At 43.6% G+C, this 23,620-nt stretch overlaps 1 protein-coding gene across 1 annotated transcript in view; it reads left to right on the top strand.

The window, feature by feature from the left end:
* The first annotated feature begins 2,319 nt into the window (after positions 1–2,319).
* EML1 (echinoderm microtubule associated protein like 1) overlaps positions 2,320–23,620 on the top strand; it is a 130,714-nt gene continuing 109,413 nt past the window's right edge. The window contains exon 1 of the mRNA XM_026848924.1: positions 2,320–2,582. Within this exon, the coding sequence (XP_026704725.1) occupies positions 2,555–2,582 (28 nt within the window). The 5' untranslated portion in view covers positions 2,320–2,554. The remainder of the gene's footprint in view (positions 2,583–23,620) is intronic.

Raw genomic sequence — 23,620 nt, 5'->3', positions numbered from 1 at the left:
CTTTCACCGAAGAGCTCTGCCAAGGCCAAATCCTAATAATGGCTCTGGCAGACGAGCTCTTGCCAACTTTGGTGTAATAGTTGAAGATGTATTTGTCCTCCTCCATCAATATTCTCTTCTGGCTTCTCTGCCCCTCTTCTAGAAGATGTTGACTCCCTGTAGCAGACTTGGCCAAGGACCATGTAACAGGAGTGACTGAGGCATAGGTTTCTTAAAGTGCTCTTGAAGATGAGTTAGAGCTAAGACACCAGTCAGTGATTTGGCATGCCTTCACTACAGGCACTTGTCCAGCTCTGCTGGAGGGCTCTAACCTTCAGCAGATGAGCACCAGCACGCAGCTGTAAGAGGTAACTTCAAAATCAGCTGCAGCTGTTTGCTCTGTGAATACAAGTAAGCATGGTGAGCCCTTGATCCTGCAAATTCTTATGCATGTGTTTAACTTTGTAACTGTGAGTAGTTCCAGGAACTTCAGTGGGGCTTGAAGTTAAATTGGCACGTAAATGCTTGCAGAACTGGGAGCCTGCACAGGGTCAAGCTAAGTAAGCCTTGATTCACACATGTTGGAGCAATATATTTCTGCAGTGAAATTGCACTGGAAGAAGAGTTCTCTGGTCTAGTTTAGGCCTTCTTTCCTTCCCAGATGAGTACTGAGATTAAGACCAGACATTTCCACGTCTCCCTATCTTCAAGAGTAGCTCTATAGAGACCACTCCTTGAGCCTGTGGGTGGCAGCAGGATGGAGAGACTAAGCATGGTGCCCTGCACTTCTCCTCCTTGTAGGGCCTCTTTGGCAAAGAGCACAGCCTGAGGCTGATTCTCCCCAACGCTGCCATCCAGGAGAGCCTTATTCACACTGGTGAATATCCCCATGCTGTTGCATGAGCAGAGCTAGAAGCAGTCACCGAAAAGGGCTGTCCCTGACAGAATGATGCCAACCCCAAACTTCATGCAAACCCCAGTGGCCACGGGTTGCCTTTGGCCCTTCTCGCCTGACCCCATGCAAGGAACGGGAGGGATGGTTTTGGGAACATGTAACTATCTACATTTGTAGCTATATTAGCTTCTTAGTCACTTGCCTGACATCCTGAATTGAATCCATGCTAGCTATGCTGCTGAGTAACCAGCAGAGTATTAAAAGGCTTCTCTTCAGAGAAAGCAGGTAGAGCCAGCAGTGTCAGGCTTCTGTGCTTAGACTGAAGCATCGAAATAAAACCAGCCTAGATTTTTCAGAGGTGCTGAGCACAATGAGCTCCTAGTATACTTCATGTAAATTAAGCCTTTTTTTCTTCAAGCCATTTTGAAGAAAGGTGTCCCTGGGGCTCGATGGCTCATTTCCCTTAGGGACTGTGTCTGGCCACAGGGTCGGCAAGGCTTCCCAGAGCTCCCCCCATACACCCCCCCCCACCCCACCCCCATTGCTTCCCCTTCCTCCCAGCCCTCACACCGTCTCTGGGTCCTAAACCCCAACATTTCTGAAGGGCTCAGACAATTCAGGTAAAGCTCAGACTGTCCCTTACTGTTCACAGGAGACAAAGTGGCAGCAAACCACCCCCCTGCCTCCCGGGTGCTGAGGGGACTCGTCAGGTCCCACACATCTTGTCTGCCAAGCCTGCTGTGACTAGCGCTGCCAGAGCCTTTGCTTTCACTTCATTAAGGTGCCTAAGGAACACACTAGTGTGCAGGGATACTCTCTACTGACTGGACTGGTCTGCAAATCTCATACCAAGCAAATCCCACATAAACATTTCCAAAGATTAAAAAAATAAGTTGTAGGAACAGCCACAAAATGCTTCACTAAGGCAGCATTAAAGTGGCATATTTTAAGCAAGCAATAGTCATGAAGTCTTAGAGAAATATGCACTCAGAATCATATCATATACCATGAAACAGCCTTTAGTAACCATGTCACAAAAACAATTTATTGGATATTACAGTATAAACAAAAGATTTTTTTTTTCCTTCCCCCTTAAAACAGATACACCCTGGCTCCTGCCCCCTCTTCAGCCACAAGTATTTCTGTTCGGACCTTTATTTACCCTGCAGACCAAGAAGGTGCAGAGCAAGATGTCAGAGCATTTTCCCCAGCCTACCAGCTCCCCCCTGCCGCCCCCCCGGGAAGCAGGAGTGCCCGGGCAGTGGGGCTCCCACCACCAACCCCACTGCACAGCAATTAGCCTGGTTCTCCAGAGCAGATTTGCGGCTTAGCTCTTAAAAGCCGTTTCATAAATATTCGATGGCCTTTCCGACAGGGTAATGTGCCTCTGTGACATTAAAGAGGAAACTCTGCGAAGGGGAGGGATGACAACAAATTTATCCACCAATAGCACACTCTTTTGGCACAAAAGCACATTCTTATCTTTACATCCCATAATGAGAAGGCAGGGACGGGACTGTTGCTACAGCTCTCTGGGTGGGTAGATGTACAGTGTAAGAGAAGGGTGGCTGTAAATTGTTAGATATTTCCCCCCCCCCCCGCCTTTGCAAGCAGAAAGACCCGTGCTTGCGTTCCTGCTGTGGTTTTCCTAAGCCCCCGGTGAGGAGGACTTCGAGCACGATGTCAGACTGCGAGGGACTGCCTGTGGGTAAGCGCCAGATTTATATTTACCCCAGTGTCCTGCCGACTAGTTCACATTCTCAGATTGCAAAGTCACACGCGAAGCTGCTTGCTTTTGAAGGGAGCTGGAGCTGTGGCAGGGAGAGGAGAAACTCCCTGCAACCACCGCAGATCCTGGTGCGGTTCCTTACGAGTCCGTGGTGGAGGGCTGGCGCGGGTGGTGGTGCCTGGATTTTCTCTAAAGACACGGGCTAGATAGAAGGAAGGGTGCAGTAATTCAGGCAGATGGTCTGAAGTGTCTGTGTGCGGAGACATGATGGTATTGATGTGTGTAGTCTTGAGCTTGTGAAAGAGTTTCTGGGGATGGGTCCTGCAGGACCAAGTGCACTGTGTATGTGTCCTGTTCTTGCCTTGATAAACCTTCCTGGACAGTAACGGACGCAGCAAGGGCAGATGAGCATAATGCGAAGGGTTTATTTGCTGAAGGGAAATACAAATGTACCTTTTTTTTCAAAATAAGTGCCTTACGTGTTTTGCCTATATCTGGGAAGGAATCCTTTACTAGTACTTATGGCTGTATATGTCAAACTTCACTGAGCAGGAGACTATGTCGGCAAGAAGCATGTTTCTCAGCTGTTTTTTTTTTGTTTGGTTGGTTTTTTTTTACTTCTATAGAAATTGTAAACACTCACTAGACTGCCTGCACAAAAGAAAACTCTTGTCAAAATGCTAGAGTAATTCTCTGCCAAGGCATTTTACTAGTAAAGAGATGGACCATCACAAACATTTTTTTTCTTTTGTTTTTCTTTTGCCATGGCAAGCATTTATCTTTTTACGTATATATATATATATATATATATATATATATATACACATATATATGTACATGTACTGTGTAGCACTTGTGTTTCACTGGCCTGTGCAGACTGTGTGTCAGAGATGCAGATCTGGGCTAAAAAGTGGGGCAGGAGGAGAAGGCTGCTGCAGTGCTTTTTTTTTTACTCTTCTGTTTGCTTCCATTTTACCAAAACAATCCCAAGTCCAAAAATGTGCACTCAAAACCGGAGTGGAAAAATATAAATTATGTATATGGTGCAGCATGAACCTCACCATGTGCAATTCCTTGTGGCATTGCTATCGTTGTCTAGGGAGGAGAGATGAACATGAGTATTTCCTGCTTACCTTCTCTAAAGCTGATCTGTTAACCAACGAAGCTTTCCTTGTTCAGGCTTTGATTTTAAGGGCCTGACCTCAGTTTGCTTATTAAGCACTCTGAGTTGAGGTGGGATATTTCAGGGTGACAGTGACAGTATTTAGCTGGCATCTGATATTAATGATGAAACTGATATTGAGTGTGCATGGCATGTTGTGTGCAGAAGTTACTGATATCTCAATTACCTTTACTGATGAAAGGAACTAGGAGGATTCCTCCAGAAAAGCATTTGTACATGCATCATTTGAGGAAAGGATGCAGTTTGTTACGGGCAGGAATGAAAATTAAAGATAAAATGATGTTTAGATGTGGACGTGGATTGGAAACATGCCAGCATATGCATATGCAGAGGAAAGGTTGATTTCTCTCTGTTCCCCCAATAATCCTCCCACGTCCCGCAGCCGGAGCTGGCCCTGCCTCCAGCCCAGCTCCCTGGCAGCAGGGCTCACCCCACAGCCTGCCGCTCTGCCCTACACTGGGCACAAATAACCAGTCACCCACTGCACGGGCCTTGCATAATTTTCTGGTTCATGTATAGATGTGTGTGTGTGTGTGTATGCCTATATATAAATGCACACAAAACTGGCACTTGAGATCAATAGAAATGGTGGCACTCCTGCGGAGTTATTAAGCAGTTTTCATGAACTGGTTGTTGCTGACATCTTGTTTTTTTGTGCCAAGGTATTTTGAAATCAAATAATTCTCTTTGTGGTTATTGCTCTTTTGCTAGTTCAGAGTTTAAAACTTTAACCATAAAAACTCCATTAAAAGGTTGCAAAAAAATCAGCATCAGTCTTTCTAAAATAACGATTAATGTCCATTCGTGCAGATACACCAGTTTGCTGAATCCAATGAACCAGTTTGCTGAATCCAATGAACACAGTAAGGCTGGTGTTGTACTTTTAAAATTCTTGGTTTTGAATGCGGTCAGATAATATAACTGCAAAAAGTTGTTACAGTGACAGATATCATTAGCAACACAATGTGGCTAGAATCCAGAGCCCGGCTTATATCACAAACCGTACAGACGTATGCATGCATCCGTGTATACACATGCACACAGCTATAAATAAGTTTAGCCAAAGCACAATATCAGTGTCAAGTGTATGTATTGCCTAACCAACCTCTTTGCAAAGGGTATGCCTCATGAACAACCTGGAGAACTGCGGTTTGTAGTTACAGTAAATTAATGCCAGAATTTTTAGACTGCTTTCAGCCTACACAAGAATGTTGCAAGAACAGCTGCGTAATTGTTCCCTCAGACAAGCAACTCAGAGGGAACTGCTGAATACAATCTTTGAATTAAATAGCTGGATATGAATGGGTCGATATACCAATAATTTTTCAACAAGAAGCTTTATTGGGTAAGAGTATCCTACTTCTATGCTGGAAATGGTTATGCAATTTTTCAGGATGAAAGCATTGACTGTTTTTAAATCTCTGTTTTATGTTCAATTCCAGCATGGCTGCACGCTTTCACTAATGCGGAATGAAAAATTAAACATGTGATGCAAACAAAGTTTTATTTTGTTGTATGAATATAGCACAGAAGACATAAAAAAAGGATTAGTGTACAGTCATTTTGGACTGAATTCATACCAGAAAAGGCACTTGAAAGCATCACTATCAAAATGATTTATTAGTGAACAGAATTCTAAAATTTACACTGTTAATTTCCCATTGTAACATGGGAAGATAAAGAAGAAAGATCAGTCACTTCAGGACAAATGCACTCCTATTTCTTTCTCATTAGCAATTATTGACATACTGATGTTATTCATTAATGCCAGCTACATAGATTTCCTGTCATTCCTACATGCAGATAAAAGAAAAGCACATCAATTATTTAAGTGCTTCCTCTTGTGTGTATTATTTTTCTCTTGTAAGGAGACATAGTTCAGTCTCTGTACGACTGAACAGCATTTCACGCACCCAGCATTTTGATTAGGAATATATGAGTCATGATGGTTCTGGTTCTTAACACAATCCTTTTGACTTCAGAAAAACCTCTGAAGTCACGCAAAGGTTCTTAAAGTGACTCTTTCCTTATTTTCTTCTTTCTTCTTTCAACCACAGACTGACTGAATGACTTGGGTAACTTTTTCTGGATAATGTCACTGTTGCAATAGTAGAAGGTATTCAGCCATAATAGATGAAAATTATGTTGCTGAAGGAGGAGTAACTATTCAGATGCCAGGAGTCTCATAATGTATATATTTTCTTTGTTATTTACTACAATAGGACTAAGAAGGAAAGAAAGAGAATTGATGTAGCTTGTTCTGCAGCAGGTGGCAAGCGAATCTAACTGAATTTCCTTAAAATTCCTTCCAAACTTTTATTGGCCTCGTTTCAATAGAGGAGGAAATAAGACCTTTCATCTGAAGCATGTTCCTGACTCTTTAGCTAAGTACTTCCTTTCAAAGCTAAAATTACACATTTCAAACATGTCTTTAAGACAGACTGGAGCCAATTTGCTAAAATTGGTGTTTTCAGAATCAGGATATCCGAGGAACCTACAGGAATTTAGATTTCCTGAATTTCAACACATATTCTGCACTGTCACGGGGAGTCCATTTAGCTCAGCCAGAGAGGCTGCTAGTGAGTGAGACCTCCATCTCCCACACTGGGCTGTCTCTAAACAGCCTCTGGGAATCAAATATGACGCGAATATATTTTTGTAACAAAAAATCATTAGAAATGACTCAGCACACGCATGAGCAGTAGCCCTGTCAGGTAAAATTGCCCCACTTTCATGTACCCAGAATAGGACTATGCTTTAAATTAATCTTTCATCAGATCTAGTTAAAATGTCTAGCTTTTTGTGGATAGATCTGTGTTCCCCTTAGGGCTAGAGCACCAGTTCTGCTTTGCATTCTAGACTTGAGATAAAAGATCTTGACTCAGACACTAATGTTGCCATGTGAGTGGTCCCACAGAATACTACTGATTGCAGGGTGAGACCGTAAGTAAAAGGCAACACACTGAAATCGCCTTGCAGAATTGCTGTACAGGCTGCATTTGGTGCTCTGGGGTAAGCAGGGAAGCAGCAAGGTTTTTTCACCATATCAACTGCTGCAGGTGGGAAAGGTAATGGCATATCTTAAGCATCTCAAGAGAACAATCTGCAGGATGAACGACAGCTCCTGACCGCACTAAAACCACCAGCACTGGCTTGCACTTTTGGAGGGCCCTAGAAGTATTCCCCAGCCAGGGGAAGGTGAGGCCGGGGTGCTGGGGCTCCCATACTTGCAGACCTAGCTCTGCACAGTGAGGCATGAGCAATCTTGCAGTCAATACTCTTAGAAACAAAAACCCACAACCCATATAATAGTGCTTTCAGCTTTGGGAATGTATGGGGGGAAACCTGAATGAAGAGTGATCGTGAATGACTACAGCTACAGCACTGTTATTGAAGCTGTGCAGCCTTGCTCTGGTTGCTGGAGTTAGGTGCCTCTGTGGATTGTTTGAAGTCTGTCTAGGGATTACATCTGCAGGTTTATGAGTCCAGCCTTGCTTTTGAATAACTTGCTACATGCCACAGCCAAGTCATTTAAAGATGCTTTGCAGCTGCAATGGACATGACTGAGTCAAGCATCTTAAAGAGAGAAGGTAAAAATGTCTGATGGTCAGTATAAATCCACAAGAAAGAAGCATTTCTGAATGCTAGCGTTTACCCCATTTAGAATCACAGAATCATTTCAGTTGGAAAAGACCTTTAAGGTCATTAAGCCCAACTGCTAGCCTAGCACTGCCAAATCCACCACTAAACCATGTCCCTAAGTGCCACGTGTACACAACTTTTAAATACATCCAGAGACGGTCACTCAACCACTTCCCTGCGCAGGCTGTTCCAATGATTGAGAATCCTTTCAGTGAATAAATTTTTCCTGATATCCAGTCTAAATCTTCCCTGGTACAACTTGAGGCCATTTCCTCTCATCCCATCACTTGTTACCTAGAAAAAGAGACTGACACCCACCTCACTACAACCTCCTTTCAGGGAGCTGTAGAAGGCGATGAGGTCTCCTCTCAGCCTCCTTTTCTCCAGACTAAACAATCCCAGTTCCCTCAGCCACTCCTCACAAGATTTATGCTCTAAACCTGTCACCAGCTTTGTTGTCCTTCTCTGGACATGCTCCAGCACCTCAATGTCTGTCTTGTAGTGAGGGGCCCAAAACTGAACACAGTATTTGAGATGTGGCTGCACCAGTGCCGAGTGTAGGGAGACAATCACCATCATAGTAGTATTAAGCACTAATAGATAATTTCTGCAAAGTGATGAGAACCTGGAATGCTCTGTATTATTTAACAGGGTTTGTGCAGTGGTTTAAACCCGGGTGGCAGCCAAACACCACACAGCCACTTGTTTACCCTTCCCCCGCCCCAGGGGATGGGGAGAAAATTGGAGAAGTAAAGGTAAGGAAAGTCATAGGTTGGGATAAAAACAATTTAATAGCTGAAATAAAATAAAAATAATCATAATAATAATAGAATATACAAATGAGTGATGCACAATTTAATTTCTCAACACCCACTGACTGATGCCCAGCCCATTCCTGGCTGGTGATCCTGGAGGAGAGAAAATCCTGAAGCCACAATCCCAGAAGAGAGCTAGCTCCCCCACCAACCCTCATCTATGTACAGAGCATGACGTTGTATCATATGGAATATGCTATTGGCCAATTCTAGATACTAAGAAGAAAAAATTACCTCAATCCCAGCCAAAACCAGGGTGGTTTGGAACTGGTGAACACCTTACAGAAGTTTCAATCTTGATATATGTACCCCTTGGCAAACTCATTTCCTTTTGCATTTGGGAAATCAGGTCAGAAGACGAACATTAACTATCAGAGCCAGTCACAAATTTTCCAGTAAAGTGTTCTTCCATCACAAAATACAGAGGTCACCAAATCAAAATGCAACATTTTGTAGGAAATTTCAGTGCATTAATACCTTTCCAAAGACTACATTTTGAAAATTGAAATTGAGTGGGAAGTAAGGCAAAAATTCTTGGAAGGCTTGGGTAAAATAAACCCAAATATAATATCTGGGTTCCTTGGCCCAGTTTGATGCAAATGAAACTGAAATCCCAGAATTTTCTTGGCAGCTGGGAGTTCTCCTGCTGACCTGCCCCATCCCTCCCCCTGGAAATGCTGTGTGTCCCCAATCTGTCTGAGCAGTGCCCCCAACAGCAGAGGCTGCACATTGAGGGGGCTGGCATTGGCAATAAAGAAGCAATCATGATTTTATAAGGTTTTAAAGAGTTTTTGGAACATGAGGGTCAGGCAAACATGCAAGGAAAAATTAGTGACTCCAGTGCCCCAGGAACCCATGTTTTCCAAGAAAAACCCCAGAAGAAGATTTATGGTGACAAGCAAGCCCCAGAGACACAGGGTTGGGAGGCTGCCCGAGGCACACCTGGAAAGCCCTCTCTGCCCATGAGGCATTTCAAGACAGCCCCATGATCCAAAATATTTGGCCAGTGGTTCTGTAAAGAGTTAAAATCACCTGTGTTCAGCCTTCACCTACGCCACAGGCTGGTGAGGGCCTTGGTTAAATGGCTCCCTGCTGAGGAGGGACTGACAGGTTCAAACTGGGATTTCAGAGCCATGAATCTGCAGTGGCCCAACCATAGTCTTTTCTCATCCACCTTCTCAGATCTTCTGTTGAGGAAAAAAGTGCTTTTCCATTTGGGAGAAATCTGAGGCCTCCCAAATCCATGCAGCAGTTGCTCCAGTGCTGGGAAAGGGAGAGAGCTGGAGTGCTTGGGGCAACTCCCCGTTTGCACTTGTGTAAAACATCACAGATGGCAAAAACGGTTCTTTGGTATCAAAAACAAAGAGGAAAGAGGCTCGCTCTGTTGCAGACAGGCCTGTTCTCAACAGGGATTTAGGCCAGCTTAGCCAAACATAGCGTACTTACACATAGCTGTGTAGTACAAGCCCATCTACTACTCATAAAGTTATTTCTTAGAACTAGGTTAAAAGTTTGCAACCTCTAGAAATAGGAAAAAGACAAATTTGGTGCCAACTCCCTTTTTCTCCTCCAACGCTTTGCTTAGGAGTGAGCACAGACCTAGGAGACCCAGACCTGCTCCTCTGGCTCGGCAGCCTGGCCGGCCACTCCTGCCTGGGGATGAGGAGCGGTTTGGGTGGCCCGTGTTTGATGACACTGAGTGGTGTGTGTCCCATGGGAGTCCATACGCTTCATTTCAGAGGTTTACTGCAGGCAGAGTGGGAGCAGCGGGACACAGGTGTCCTGTCCCTGGTGCCTGGGGTAGTTAGGTGGGAGTTGACTTTGTCCCAGAAGTCTCCTGAGCAAAGGCACAGGGTTAGGCTGCCTCTTCAACATCTGCGTTTAAAGTGTAGCAGGTGAGGTGTCCTTCTGTGGACTAGGCTAAATATTTGGCTGGCAGGCAGGCAGGGGCTGCACCTGCTCACTGTGTTTCTAAAGCAAAATGTGAGTGCGTGTGCTGTGCGCTACTGGGGCTCCAACTTGGGGGATCTGAGCTAGCAGAGGTATTAATACCCATTTTTAGAAGTCTGAATTTGCAGAAATGTACTGAAATCGTTTCTAGAAGTATAAGAGAGGAATATTTTTTTTTTTTTTTCCCAGGGGGGAGTGCCAAAGAAGGATTGTTCTTTCAGGAAGTCATTAGAGACAGTTGAAGTTAGCATGAAAGTTTGCAGCTGGGATGCTGGTTAAGGGTCTGGTTTAGGAAATAGTGAAGATGCTACATAGTTCCCGAGTGCTCCTCCTCCCCACCCCCACCACTGACAGGAGGATTTTGCTTATCTGCAGAAATACTTGGAAGCTATAGTCTGTCCCAGGGTCTGTGAGCAAGAGCACTTGCACAGGCTGTACAGCACACTTCTGAAGTCTTATTCCATCAGGTTTACAGTAACATAAGGCATGCAAAAAACAACTGATGTGTTTTTTTCCTCCTCTCCTCCATGCCTCACAACATCTGCAACATTTCCAACATAGTCTGTGTTAAGCCATTGGCATTTAGAAGCCATAATTGCATTTAGCATTTGCTTCTTGCTGTCTGGAGCCCTCTCTTGCTACAGACCTGTTTTGCAGGCAGTAATTTAGAGGGTGGGGCACCCTTCCTTTATATTGCCATTCAGACTCCAAACTAAATGCCCAGTTTGTCCTCCCACCAACCTGGTGAGGGCCGAGTCTCTCATCTACATATTCAATTTCTGCCTTGTCCCTGTCATTTCTTTCTTTACTGTCTGCGATCAGCTCCCTCGCCATGCACTGATGGTTTCCACAGTTAAACTCATAGAATCATAGAATGGTTTGGGTTGCAAGGGACCCTAAAGATTATCTAGTTTGAACTCCCTGCCATGGGCAGGGACACCTTCCACTAGATCAGGGTGCTCACAGCCCTGTCCAACCTGGCCTGGAAAGCTGCCAGGGAGGGGGCAGCCACAGCTTCTCTGGGCAACCTGTTCCTGTGCCTCACCACCCTCACAGTGAATTTGTATTACCTTAGATCTCAAACCTCCTCTAAAACTCAACTAGAAGACTGGCAAGATCCCCCAAATGCTTTCTTCCTTGTGAAAAAGGAACTCCGGGGCAGAGGAATGGGCTCCTAAAAAACATCAAGTGCTGGGCATAGACATGTTGATAGTGCCCAGGGTCAGTTCCCGAAAGGAGTCCTGGGTTTCATGGAGCAGCTGAAGTCACTGTTGAGTCAGCAAGGCACGTGGGGACTGGTCAGAGTTGCTCTTTGGTTCTGCACATGGTCTGTCAATCACAGAAATTACTCTTGGAAGAAAAACTTGTCTCTGCAAGCCCTCACTCAAATGACTTCAAATCGGGCTCAGTAAATTGGCAGCGGCCCTTGAGGAGTCACAACAAATTCCAAGAAGATTTAGGAGAGTACAGTGCTGTCCCCATCACAGATAACAGAGAGCATCTCAAAGAAGGGCAAATGGCTTATTCATCTCAGACAGCTCCTCCTGACCACCCAGGCAGGTACTCCCCCAGCACCCCATCACTGCTCTCAGCACCATTTGTGTGGCTCATGTTTCCATCACTTCAGTGCTCCTTGGGAGACCAAGGGCTTTTACCCACACGAGCTAGTGTAAGGGCATGAAATGAAGAGTTTTGAGATGTTTGAAAGGTTTAGGTCCAAAATCCCCTCATAAATCTGGAGACACTACCTGCCAAACCTGTCATTTCACATAGCTCTCATCTATTCTGCAGATAAATATATTTACTTACTGCCTGCACAGCACTCAGGCACACTTAGCCTTTGTGCTCTTTGTGGAGCTGCAGGATATGCTACGACTGTCCCAATACCCCTCAGTCAACAGCGCACTCAGAACACTTCCCAGTATCTAATAAAACTACAGTGAAAATGGTAAAATCCTTGCTGCTGCAACCAGCAGTGGGAGAGAAGCCCCAGGGCTGTTGGATGGGGCATATTTGTGTGAGCAGCCGCTCTCCTAGTCCACTCAGACAGGCATGGTCATTCCTGCTTCTCCCCAGAAGCTCTGATGAGAGAATGACCCTACACTTCAGCAGCCCCATGTGTTGTAAAACATGTCAAACCCCAGTAGGCAGCCAGCTACTCAGGCAAGGAGTTTCCAGCCTGAAGCCAGGGTTGGGTGAAAACTCCTGGAGCTAGACAACTCACTGAAGAGGCCTTGCTGACAAAACAAAGGAGTAAAAGCACACAAAAAATACCTGTGTGCAACATCTGAACACCTAAGTGTTCAGATACTAAGAGTATCAGCTAAAATACTCAAAAATCTACAGAGGTGACAGCAAGCTGAAGATCTCACGTTGTACTTGATCATATCTTAGGAATTAAGAAGGACGTAGCTTCAGGTTAAACTTAAAATTCGTGCAACTCCCAATCTCTGGGGGAAGGAAGAGCTTTAGGAGCCTAATCCAGACCTCCTGGAGCCAAGAGGAGACTTTCCATTCACTACAGTGAATTTGGATCATGTCTCTTAAAAGCTCAGAAATATCTTTATGCACCTGACATATAGGTACAGACTGTGGCTGCCTCAGCTCAGTTCTTCTTAAGACAGATAGCCTGAGCCCTGTGCTGTGTGGCTGGTGAAGTTTGCTGGGTGAGACCTCACCAGCAAGCCCTGTTTTGGTGCGTGGGAAGCACCATGCATTAGTCATTCTTTATCCCAGTGTGATTGCTCAGAGAAACATATTTATATTTGCATCTAATTAAAACTCAGTGAATGTTTCATATTTCCCTACTGAAACACTAGTAGATATGACTTAGCAATAAGTCACAGCCATGTGTGTGGTATTATTCAGAGTTTATATATGAGGGACTGAGGCACATGAAGATTAAGCCAGAACCAGTTCCCACTGATGTGGGTGTCTAACTGGAGATGCTGAGGAGCTCTTTAAGAACACCCAGAAGAGCAGCATATTTCATATGTTCAAACTTCACTGGCAGATGTGAGCATTGGGCATGTCTGTAAATCAGATCCGTAGTCTTCTGTCCAGTATGGGGAGGTGAGGAATGTGCCATCAGTGACCATTTTTGAAGAGCTTGGTTTTCAGAGTTGCTCCGTGGAGCAAGTCCTCTCCCTTTGAGAGCTGCTTTGCATCTGAGGCACAGATGCAATTTAGTTCACAGTAATACTTTTCAAGCTAACTTAGCCTGAAATCATCCTTGATCTTCCTGGAATTGCATTCTTTACCTTGTTCAATATCTCCAAGAGGTGAAGCTGTGTTGCTATGATAAACAGCTTATTGGAAACATATATGTCATATAATACAAAATACTCTGACACTTCATAACTAGATCTCTAGCAATAAGTATACTTGTTATAATTATAACTTGATACTTCACCAACTGTTTGGAGATACTCTACAGCATCAATAGGCTTGCACACAGGCACCTCTGATACAGGCAGCTTGTCCCTGGGACACTATAGCTGTCATTTTCTACACCTCTTTGACCCCAGTTCAGAGGCTGCCAGGTTTGTCCTGTTGCTACAACAGTCAGCTGGCCTTCTCACACCCATCTGACTTAGGCATGATATTGCAATCCATATGTGCTGCAGGCATACAGACCACATGTGGAAAGGATTTTGAGAAGGAAACTATTATTTCTTGCATCTATCATAAATTCCAAATGGTATATTCAGGCTTAACTGTTTGAAAACAGACACTTCATTCATGAAATTGAAGCAATTTATCTGGGAAATTTCACCTAAACTGTTTGATTCATCTTAGTGCTGCCAACTCTTTGATGTTTATCATAAGCTTCATAAGATTTGTTTGATTTTTTTTTTTTTTTTTTTTTTAAAGCCGGGTTTCTTGGGTCATGAGTTTTTGGTGGTTGTCAAGATGTCTATTCACTGTCTGTTTTCACCCAGTCAGCAACATATGGGAAGTCTTATGCCACTGGAGAGTGAGGATTTTTTTTCAAAGACATTTTGGTCAGGTATTTAAACAGCTAAGGCATAGAGAGAAGCATCATGTGGGAAAGTGCAAGAGAATGTGCAGAACAGCTATGTCAGGCTGAGGCACATAGTGCCTACATGTGTAGGCTGGAGAACATTATTTCTCTAACAAAAACTGTCTTTTTAAACACCAACCACATTTTTGCATGTTTTCATTTTGAGTCATTTAATGAAAAAATTGGAAAACTCCAGGGAAAATATTCAATCTACTCACAGTTTTTCACAAGAGGAGTGTTTGTTTTCTCAGCAAACTCCTCTCCCACAATTATTTGGTTTCTTCAGATCTTTGGGGAGCCTCCCCACACACAAAGTAGATGAAGAGTCTTTTTGCTGTCCTTTACTACTTCCTGCCTACTCTGATGTCCTATAAAGCAGGGAGAGTAAGAAAACAGCTCTTCACTCTTCTCCCACTACACTGGAAGGAGACCATCACTGAAAAGTGACCAGATGACACATTTTTGCCGAGGCACCATGAGTTTTCCCTCCCAACTGTAGGAGGCTCACTGCTCAGATCAATCAAAACATAACCAACACCAGTGAGGCTTCAGCACTGTTTTTGGCTCTGGGTATGCAGAAGGACCATCAGACCCTGTGCATGAGCATCTCCCTGCTTCATGCTGCTATCAGGACCTCAGCAGGACAGCGCCAGTTCCTGGAGCAGCACAGGTGCTCCCATGCCTCATCCCTCGCTCCTGAGGTCAGGTGTCCCTGCAGGGGAGAGGAGGTAGAGGAGCACCACAAGGTACCTGAGAAAATTCACTACTCTATAGCTATGAGACACAATGGTATTCAGGAGGTGAACACCTCTGTTTTGCCGAAGGGATATACAGACTTAGAAAATACTCAGTTTTTCTAAATTGATTTTACTTTCTCCCACAGAAATGTGCCTCAGAGATGAGCCCATATTTAGCATTTGCTTTCTTTTCTTAATGAAGTTCAGCAGCTGCGTTATCCTAGATAATGGTGCCAAATCTTTAAATATTTCCTTGTTCTGAGGCTATTGCTCAATTGACAATCTGCCTTGTTAATTAAGCTGCTTTCAGGGACAGAGGAGAACTGGAGGCAACTGGACAATTTAATGAGTTGATGTGAAGGGCAAGACAAGGCTGAAGCGTGACTCCATCCCAGCACAGCCCCAAGCCTGCCCAAACAGCTGTATCTTTGCCACCTGGAGTACCTGCATTCTTGGGAACGAACTTGGAGTTGTTTGGAGTGAGGAGCCAGCACAGGGAGATCAAATTTACTTTCCACTACTTGATGCACTGCCTTGCTACAGACCAGCCTGTTTACAAGCCGGCTCCCTGGAGAACGCCGAGGAGCGAGTGCAGCGGGCGGGCGCCCGCTAGTACAGCTTCTCTAGGCTTAGTCTTGCTGTTCTGTGTGAAACTGCTCATTACTTACCTCTCCTCTCAGCAGTTAATAGCATCTGATGAGTGCACATACTCAAACTTCTGTGCATTGATCCAGTATTAGACATCCAAAGTGAAAAATCAGCAGAAATCCTAATTCTTCACTGAATTAGGTCTACGGTCAGAGATAGCCCTAGGTTTCTGCCCAGAGCTGGAGGTTAACTTTAGCTCAGTAAAAGGTTATTAGAGCACTGTTTCTGATGCCATTCTTTCCCAAAAGCCACTTAGTAGAACTGAGCTCTCTTCCTTGTCTAAATTCTCTGGCTACTGATGATGCTTGGCTGCCTTCTCTGTATTTTCAAGGCCTTATGCTAAATTAGACAAGGAGGAGAGATTTTTCCTCCGGACCTTCATTTTGTGGGTTACCCTTTGGCTGCTGTGGGCACAATGTGATCTAAAAATTGCATTTACTGCACAGCCAAGTGGGTTTGGGCTAGGAAGACTGATTTCTTTTTGATACGTTCTAGAACTCCACATGCCCTTCATGTGAAGGGCAGATAATCTGTGCCCTGAAGAACACTGCTGCAAGATTCCAAAGACTTAAGGCCACCCCTTCCTTTTTTATATATTACTTTAGGCAAGTACTTCTTAAAAATTGTCTCTCTTCAACCATGTATGTGGTTCTCAAGAGATCTTAAATAAGTGATGTCTCTGCCGCAGTATGGTGCTCCCTGGAGACACGCAGTCTGAGACCTCTCTGGCCCTTCCTCGGTTCTTCCAGTCCTGCCTCTCTGCTGCTGCCTTCTTTGCTCTGCCCAGCATCATATCCTGGGAAAATACCTTGATTTTATCCAGAGATGGAATAGGAAGGTTCAAAATACCAATCATAAAAATTTATGGGAGCAGTTTTTTTGTCTGAATCCTCATGAAGTAGAAATGGAAAAGTCAGTTCCTGCTTGGAGTGAAGATTAGGTGAAATTTCTTTGTGCTTATTAGAGGAAAGCATCTTCTACTATTTTCACATCTTCAATAAAGGCAAGTTTCTTCCATTCTCATGCAATAAAAGTGGAATTCTACCAAGTATCCAATGACGACCCAAGCCACAGTAGTGAAATATGAGCCACTTGCTCATGTCATTGAATGTCAGAAGGGAATTACAGCCTTTTGCAGGGTTCATTTGAGGTATACTACTTAAGGTAATAGGGCTAGACAATCTCATTAAGATTTATTTCCACCCCATTTAAACATGGGTTCAAAAGTACAGCTGGAGCTGTACTGGCTTTATCTTTGGCTTACGGAAGAGGTCGGAAAAAGAAGTAAACAGAAAACACAATTACTCAGTGGGCTGGGCCAGGAGACTGCAGTATATAGTGAACAGAGACTTGTGCTTAGCAGGCTTGGAGGCTGAGGAAGTCAGAACAAACTTTTATCCTTATTATATTGCATATGCTTTTTTTTCCCACCCACTGAATTTAAGAGATATTGCATCATTTTGGGAGGGAGGGTGTAACACAAAACAATTGCCTCTGCTCTTCCCTAGTCATAGTTCATCATGCTCACAGGACTTGTTCCAGACCTGAATTTGTCCATACTCATTTGGGAAATGCATGTTTTAGAAAAAATACGCTCTCAAACATTTCGTCTTCTGTTGCAGATTCCCTAAATAGTCTGAGATGTTTACAAAGCTTCCAATGCATCAGGCTTGTCCTCCCCCAGATAATGATATAAGGCAACAGTAAACCTTCTATCATGTTCTAAGTGCTTGTTCTTGCTTCTGTTGAAGTAATCCAGATTGTGGATTATTTGGAAATATTTATTTTCTCTGCTTCTTCAGTATAAAAGAAGCAGAGGGTCTTTCTACCTGGGAGAGTAGAATTTGCTAGATAGCAAATGCAGAAGCCTGATAAATTTGCTGCAGTGTCTTTCTGGTAAGTGGGAATAGATACACTCAGATGCTTTGAATGATAAAGGCTGCACCTACCAGGAGGGACTCATGGTGATCGCGGCCTGAAGCCCAGGGGCTTTTGTGATCAGACACCCTGTAATCCACAGGCCGAGCTGCTGCCAGCATGGTCCAGCTCCTCTTAGAGCAGGCAGCAGTGGGGCCATCCTAGGGCTCACCCTCATGGGAGGGTGGAGTTCAGGGCTGCAGGCCCAGCACCAAGGGGGCTTCAGCAGGCAGATGATGCAAACAGCAGAGGACATGACCTCAAGCATTACTTCCACATGGCAACATACCCGAGCTCTTCAGTCTGTGAATGGATTTTCTTGTTTGGGCAAGACCCATCACACTCTCACCGCTCTCCGATTCGGACCATCCTTTGTGGTTTACCAAGACCCAGGGTAAACAAGCACATCTAGAGGCCCCTGGAGATATCAAGGCAGGCAGATGCATTTGGCCTCCTCCCACATTTTCTGTGAGAGGCTTGGCTGGGAAGTAGATCCAGCATCACTATTCTCCAAGTATGATTTCCTTGGCACTTGTTTAATGCATAAAAATGCACAATCAGCGCAGCCATGTAGGACAGGACTAAGATCTACATGTTTGGAAGAAAACTAAGGGACTGAATAGAAAGAAAAATGAAGTCGGCAGTTCTAAGGACCCATCACCATAGTATCAAACCACTATTTACAAAACTTCTTTGTAAAGAAGTTTCCACAGGCTCTTTCCTTCAGTTTTGGTTAAACCCAACATAGTCACTGCTCTGGATTTAAACTCTGCTCTGAAAGGCCTGTAATCTAAACATGGAAATATTTAAGTCATGCACTAAAACAAGAAAATGAAGCTGCACATTGTGATCCTGTGCCATGTGAGGACCCCCAGGCCAGTCCTGGTGGAGCTGCAAGAGCCCCATTGCATAAAGCCGAACCCAGGGAAATCCCTCCTGCAAGCCCCAGAGCTGATGTCCTTGGATGAAAACCCTCATGCCACCCCCAGAGCTGCCATGCTGGGGGCGAAACCCTCATGCAAGCCCCAGAACTGCCATCCCAGGGTGAAATGTTCGTGGAAGCCCCAGAGCTGCTCTCCCAGGAGCCTGAAGCTGAGCCAAAGCTAACAAGAGCTGCTGGCAGCCTGGCAAGCCAGGGCATAAAGCGGCCCCATTGCATCTCTGCAGCTGCATTTCCAGAGCTGCCTGGGGCAGCTGTGTGCTGTCCTCCCTCATATGATGTAGGTGTGCTCCAGCCTGAAAGCAGCAGAAGAAAGCCCTATCTGTTTTCCATGGCTGGGTTGTGTGAAATACAGTTCAGAACCTGGCACAAAGGGGGAAAAATTAGTTGGGTATTCAAACTTCACTCTGTTTTAATCTGGAATTATTAAGGACATTTATATTTTTAAACACAATGTTTAACCTGACAGCGTCCCATTAAAATCCTTTATATAAGCTCATTAGAAGCTTCTGTGCTGTACCATATTTATTGCAATTAGCAAATATTAGTGGATCAGCTGAACTGCAAGATATTTTTTCTATCTTGCTTCTCTTTTGTTCCCCGATCTCCCGCCTGTCATAACCTAAACATAGCCTAGATTAGATCCTTTCACACATCAGCCTTTCTGTCTGACAAGTCCTGAAGAAGAAGAAATAAAAAAAGGAAAAGGAATAGAAAATTAACCATTAAGAGCCTCTGAGAAATCAAAAGAGCCTCTTAGATTAAGTCCCTCACCAGTGTCAAGGCTAGCAGCAGTGCCAGTGGCATTAGTGGCACTAAGTCACTTAATTCCAATATGATTCAGAATCATTTGTAGCTATCGGCTTATTTAAAGTAAATCCTCTTCCTCCCAGGTCTTTTGTTTGCCATCTCTTGACAAGCTACGTTGCATATAAATTAACTTGTAAGATACGTGAAGGAGGGATATATTTTCATTTGTACTGAAGTTTCATGCATGCAAATGCTACTGTAGAAATACTAGTAATGAATAGTATTAATAGTTAATGAATCCAATCCTTATTTTGGTTTTGTTTGGGGTTTTTTTAGCTCTTACTCAGATATAAAATATGTGAAATGAAGGGGAGGTTTCCCTGAATAAGGATAGAGGCCCATTTTTAGAGATACTTAGACCTTGCTCCAGTCAGTGGCGAAGGGTAGCCTAGCTGGCCCACGTCCCAACCTGGATCTCACAGGATGGCTGGAATTTAGCCTCTGAGGTCTTTCATGGTTTGTGAGTGAATCACAGGCTGTTAAGCCACACCAAGCCCACAAAAAGCTCAGGTTCCCAGGGAGGAACAAAGATTTGGGTACCTGAGTCTCAAATCCTATCATGTGCACTGGAGCTCCAATATAAGTGCAGTTCAGACATTTCAGCCCAACTTGCCACTTCTGTGTGCACCCACGAAGGCCTGAGTCCTGACATTGCTGAGCAGATAAGCACTGGTGCTTATCCTACAACTCCTCAAGAGGATTCGAATCCTCTAGCAGAGGGCATCTTAACTAACTGGGCTGGGATGCTGTAACCAGACAGTGTTGAGAAGCATTTAGAAAGTGGTGTCAAAATCAGCACTAGCCCCTTCACGACAGACCTCAATCTTTTCCCTAGCAGTGCCATGTGGCTGTGCAGGGGAAGGGCTGCTGGTTCTCTGCCAAGCTCTAGCCTTACTTGGCCTGTCAGCAGTGCTAGGCATCAATGCTCCTTCTGCTCTGTGTGCTAGCTTACACTGCCTGTGTTTGATGATAGCTGGAAAAAAGTCTGACTTTTACGAGGCTATCAGAGTTGGTTTGGTTTTTTTTTTTCTGGAAAGGGAGAAAATAAAGGTGCCCATGAAGCTCACTTATTCACTTAACAATTATAGAAAAATGCATACAATCATTCTTTTTTTTTTTATTTGCAAAAAACTTACTGCAGAAGTGCCAGACACGTGGAGCAGCACCAAGAAAAACTATTTTTCATTTACTGTAAACATCAAAACTCTTTTATGAGGTTCAGAGATGAGAGTTTAGAGAGTTCATTTGGGGGACTTAGGCAATAGAGGTCCATTTTAAAGGACACCCATTCTGCAGCTATTAATAACCTGGATTTAAGGGCCCAACTCACAGTTGTTTTCTAGTTCTGTTCTTTTCTATTGACATTGCTTGGGTCTCTGTTTATTTTCCCGGCTGATGCCTTTTTCTCCTAATGCCCTCCAGTGGGACAGCCTGCTGCTACACCAACACTTCGAAATCAGTCTCAGAGTGTATCTTGCAGGAGATGTACTCCCAGTGCTTACTACTGAATAAGCACAGGCCCCCAAAGGCCATTAAATAGTGCTATGTGTCATTGCTACAAGCAGAGTTTATCAGTTGCAAGATTCCTGGAGGTAGTTTGCAGTCCTGTCTGGAAATATTCACCCTGAGTCTGTCTTGTTCCTCATTCAAATATTTTCATTGATTTCAAGGAGCTCAACTTGGAGTTACCGATAAGACTGAATTTAGGTTCCAAAAATCTCAAGATCTCGTCTATTATTTTTCTTTTAAATTGTTTGATCAAACATGCATCAACTGACGAGTGTATCTTTGTCCTGCTGTATCTTGCACAGATGTAATCTTTATAGCATGTACTAGTTGAACTGAAAAATATCATTGATACCTACCTCCATTGCCTTTCCAGGAATGGGCTTAGAACACAGTCTTGGGATTAATGCCTTGACTGATAGTTCGGAGCATTAAGAGCGGGACCAAGATAGGGTCAGATTACAGAAAAAGAGAGACACTAGCTGCAAAATCCACTGTTACACAGAAGAGAGCAGAGTATCTCATGGATGAGTTTATTAATATTTCAAAGCTGGTCTGTTGGAGATGAAGCCAGCTACAGCACCACTAACTAGTCTGTATTCCAGTTATGTTAGCTGTAATCTTGAACTAGTTGGTTCACAGAAAATTTGAAAAGGAGGATAAATATTGTCTATAATCCCCATTGCCAAAGAAAATGTAAGCGGTATTATTTTCAGCTGCTTACTCATTCAGACAGAGCCACAGCACATGAGTCTTTTTGTGCTTTTTGGCTGCTGGGAGGCAGTGTCTTTCCTCTTCAGTCATGGAACTGTGCATGCCCCGCCCTTGAGGGAAAACAGGGATAAATCACAAATTTGCTGATATTGCCTTGCTAACATGATGTGTGTCGTCTAAGCATGCACAGTATGGATCATGAACATGCTGTTAGAAGGGAAAGTGTTTGGGGAAACTTTTACAGGTGGGAAGACAAATATGCTGGTATCTTGTCACGCTCCAACAAGGACATGTAGTATTATGTGCAGACTAAAGAAATCACTACCTTTGTCAGTGGTAATGATGTTTCCTAACAAAGACAGACTGTATTTACAGAGAAAAATAAAAAAGGTGACTGCCAAATAATATCAGTGAATGTATTAAGAAAATACTGTTTTGTTAGCAAAAATGTAATGACGTTAAAATCTGGTTATGTGGCATGTATTAACTGAGGAGACTAAATATTTTGTAACTAAATATCACTACCCCAAGGATTTATTTATTATTCCCCAGTTATCCTACTGTAACTTAAATACCTCCCAAAATGACACTTAGCTGCAAAAATTAAAACCAGATATATTTTATTAGTTACCAGTGAGTCCCTGCATCAAAAGAGAAAAGATGTCAAACATGCGATCCCATTAGAAGAAAAAAACAAAGAAAGAGGAAAAAGAAAGAAAGAATCATTGATCACAGCATCCCAGATTCATTTCCTCTGGAGTCAGTGTTTATGGGTACACCAGGCAGCGAGTGATGGTTTCAGTCCTGGGAAAGGCCTCTTTCAGCCACATGTAGCTGAAGGGATACTCTGGAGGAAAAACAGGTTTGGGCTCCTCTGTGTTTGGGGCTCACATCAGTAACATCAATATACACTCATTGCCCAGCTCTCTCAGCTAAACCACCTGATTTACATGCCCTGCACATTGGAGCTGATGTAAAGAAGCCCATACTGCAACTGAGGAAGCACCTTGTTCCTTCATTCTGCCCAGGGGTTGTGAGTGACAGGTAGAACTTGCTTACAAAAAAACATAGGATAGTTCCAGAAATATCGTGATATTGTATCAGGTATTAAAAAATCCAACAGCTCCAAACAGAGCCCATTTCAGGTTCAGAATGCCTATCAATAAGCTCAGTTATACATTCATAAACAGCCACTCGCACTACAAGGATGTCACCAAAGGGTCCAATTTAATTTTCTCCCAATCCATGGCAATTTACAGGATTGTGATTTAAATCCCGGTCATCACCCTGAGTGTGTATGATTGGGGGATGGGGAGCTAAATCACATGAAGCTTTCTTTCTCACATGAAGCCTTCTTTAGCTGTACCTCGAGAAGTCATTCAGTGAAATTATTTATTACTTACATAAATCAGAGCAATGCAGAGAAGTCTGCCACTGAAGTTTAACAGCATATTCCTGTTCCTGTTATTATTCCAACATATCTAACATGAGAAAGGGATGATTCCTTGGCTTTGTTTCCTGGGGTGTTTTGTTTGGTTTTGGGTGGTTTTTTTTGTAATGCTATATGTTCCTAGGGAAATAATAGTGATTTATTTATGAAATTCCTAGCATGAGAGGAAGTCATGCTTGGGTCTTGGTGCCATGGAGGGAGAAAAATAGACTGTCCTAATATATTTAGCTAAAGAAGATATAACCCATAGGAAAACAGACTGAGCAAGGCTGGAGAGATATTCACAAGCTGGCACAGGAGATACTGAGCCAGAGACAGACTGTTTAGATAGAGGCACTTATGGGTACTCCCCACCAACAAATGAATCACTGAGGGTTTAACTGGCTATTTTTAGCAACAGTGTGTACGTTTCTTTTGCCTTTTACCTCGAGAAAACAATGAAGCATTGCATAGGAGACACTAAAAATCCATATGGAGCAATGCTGGACTTCCTTGTATGGATGGGGAGGGCTCAGAGTGCTCTTGTCTTGGCTGTGCAGCAGGGCCCACAGACATATATCTATATATCTATATATCTATATATCTATATATCTATATATCTATATATCTATATATCTATATATCTATATATCTATATATCTATATATCTATATCTATATATCTATATATCTATATATCTAT

The sequence above is a fragment of the Athene cunicularia genome (genome assembly GCF_003259725.1).
Source record: "Athene cunicularia isolate RWA chromosome 5 unlocalized genomic scaffold, athCun1 chr5_part1, whole genome shotgun sequence".
NCBI classification, from domain to species: domain Eukaryota; kingdom Metazoa; phylum Chordata; class Aves; order Strigiformes; family Strigidae; genus Athene; species Athene cunicularia.
The sequence above is the reverse complement of the archived record's forward strand: the minus strand, read 5'-3'. Positions and strand labels throughout refer to the sequence as shown.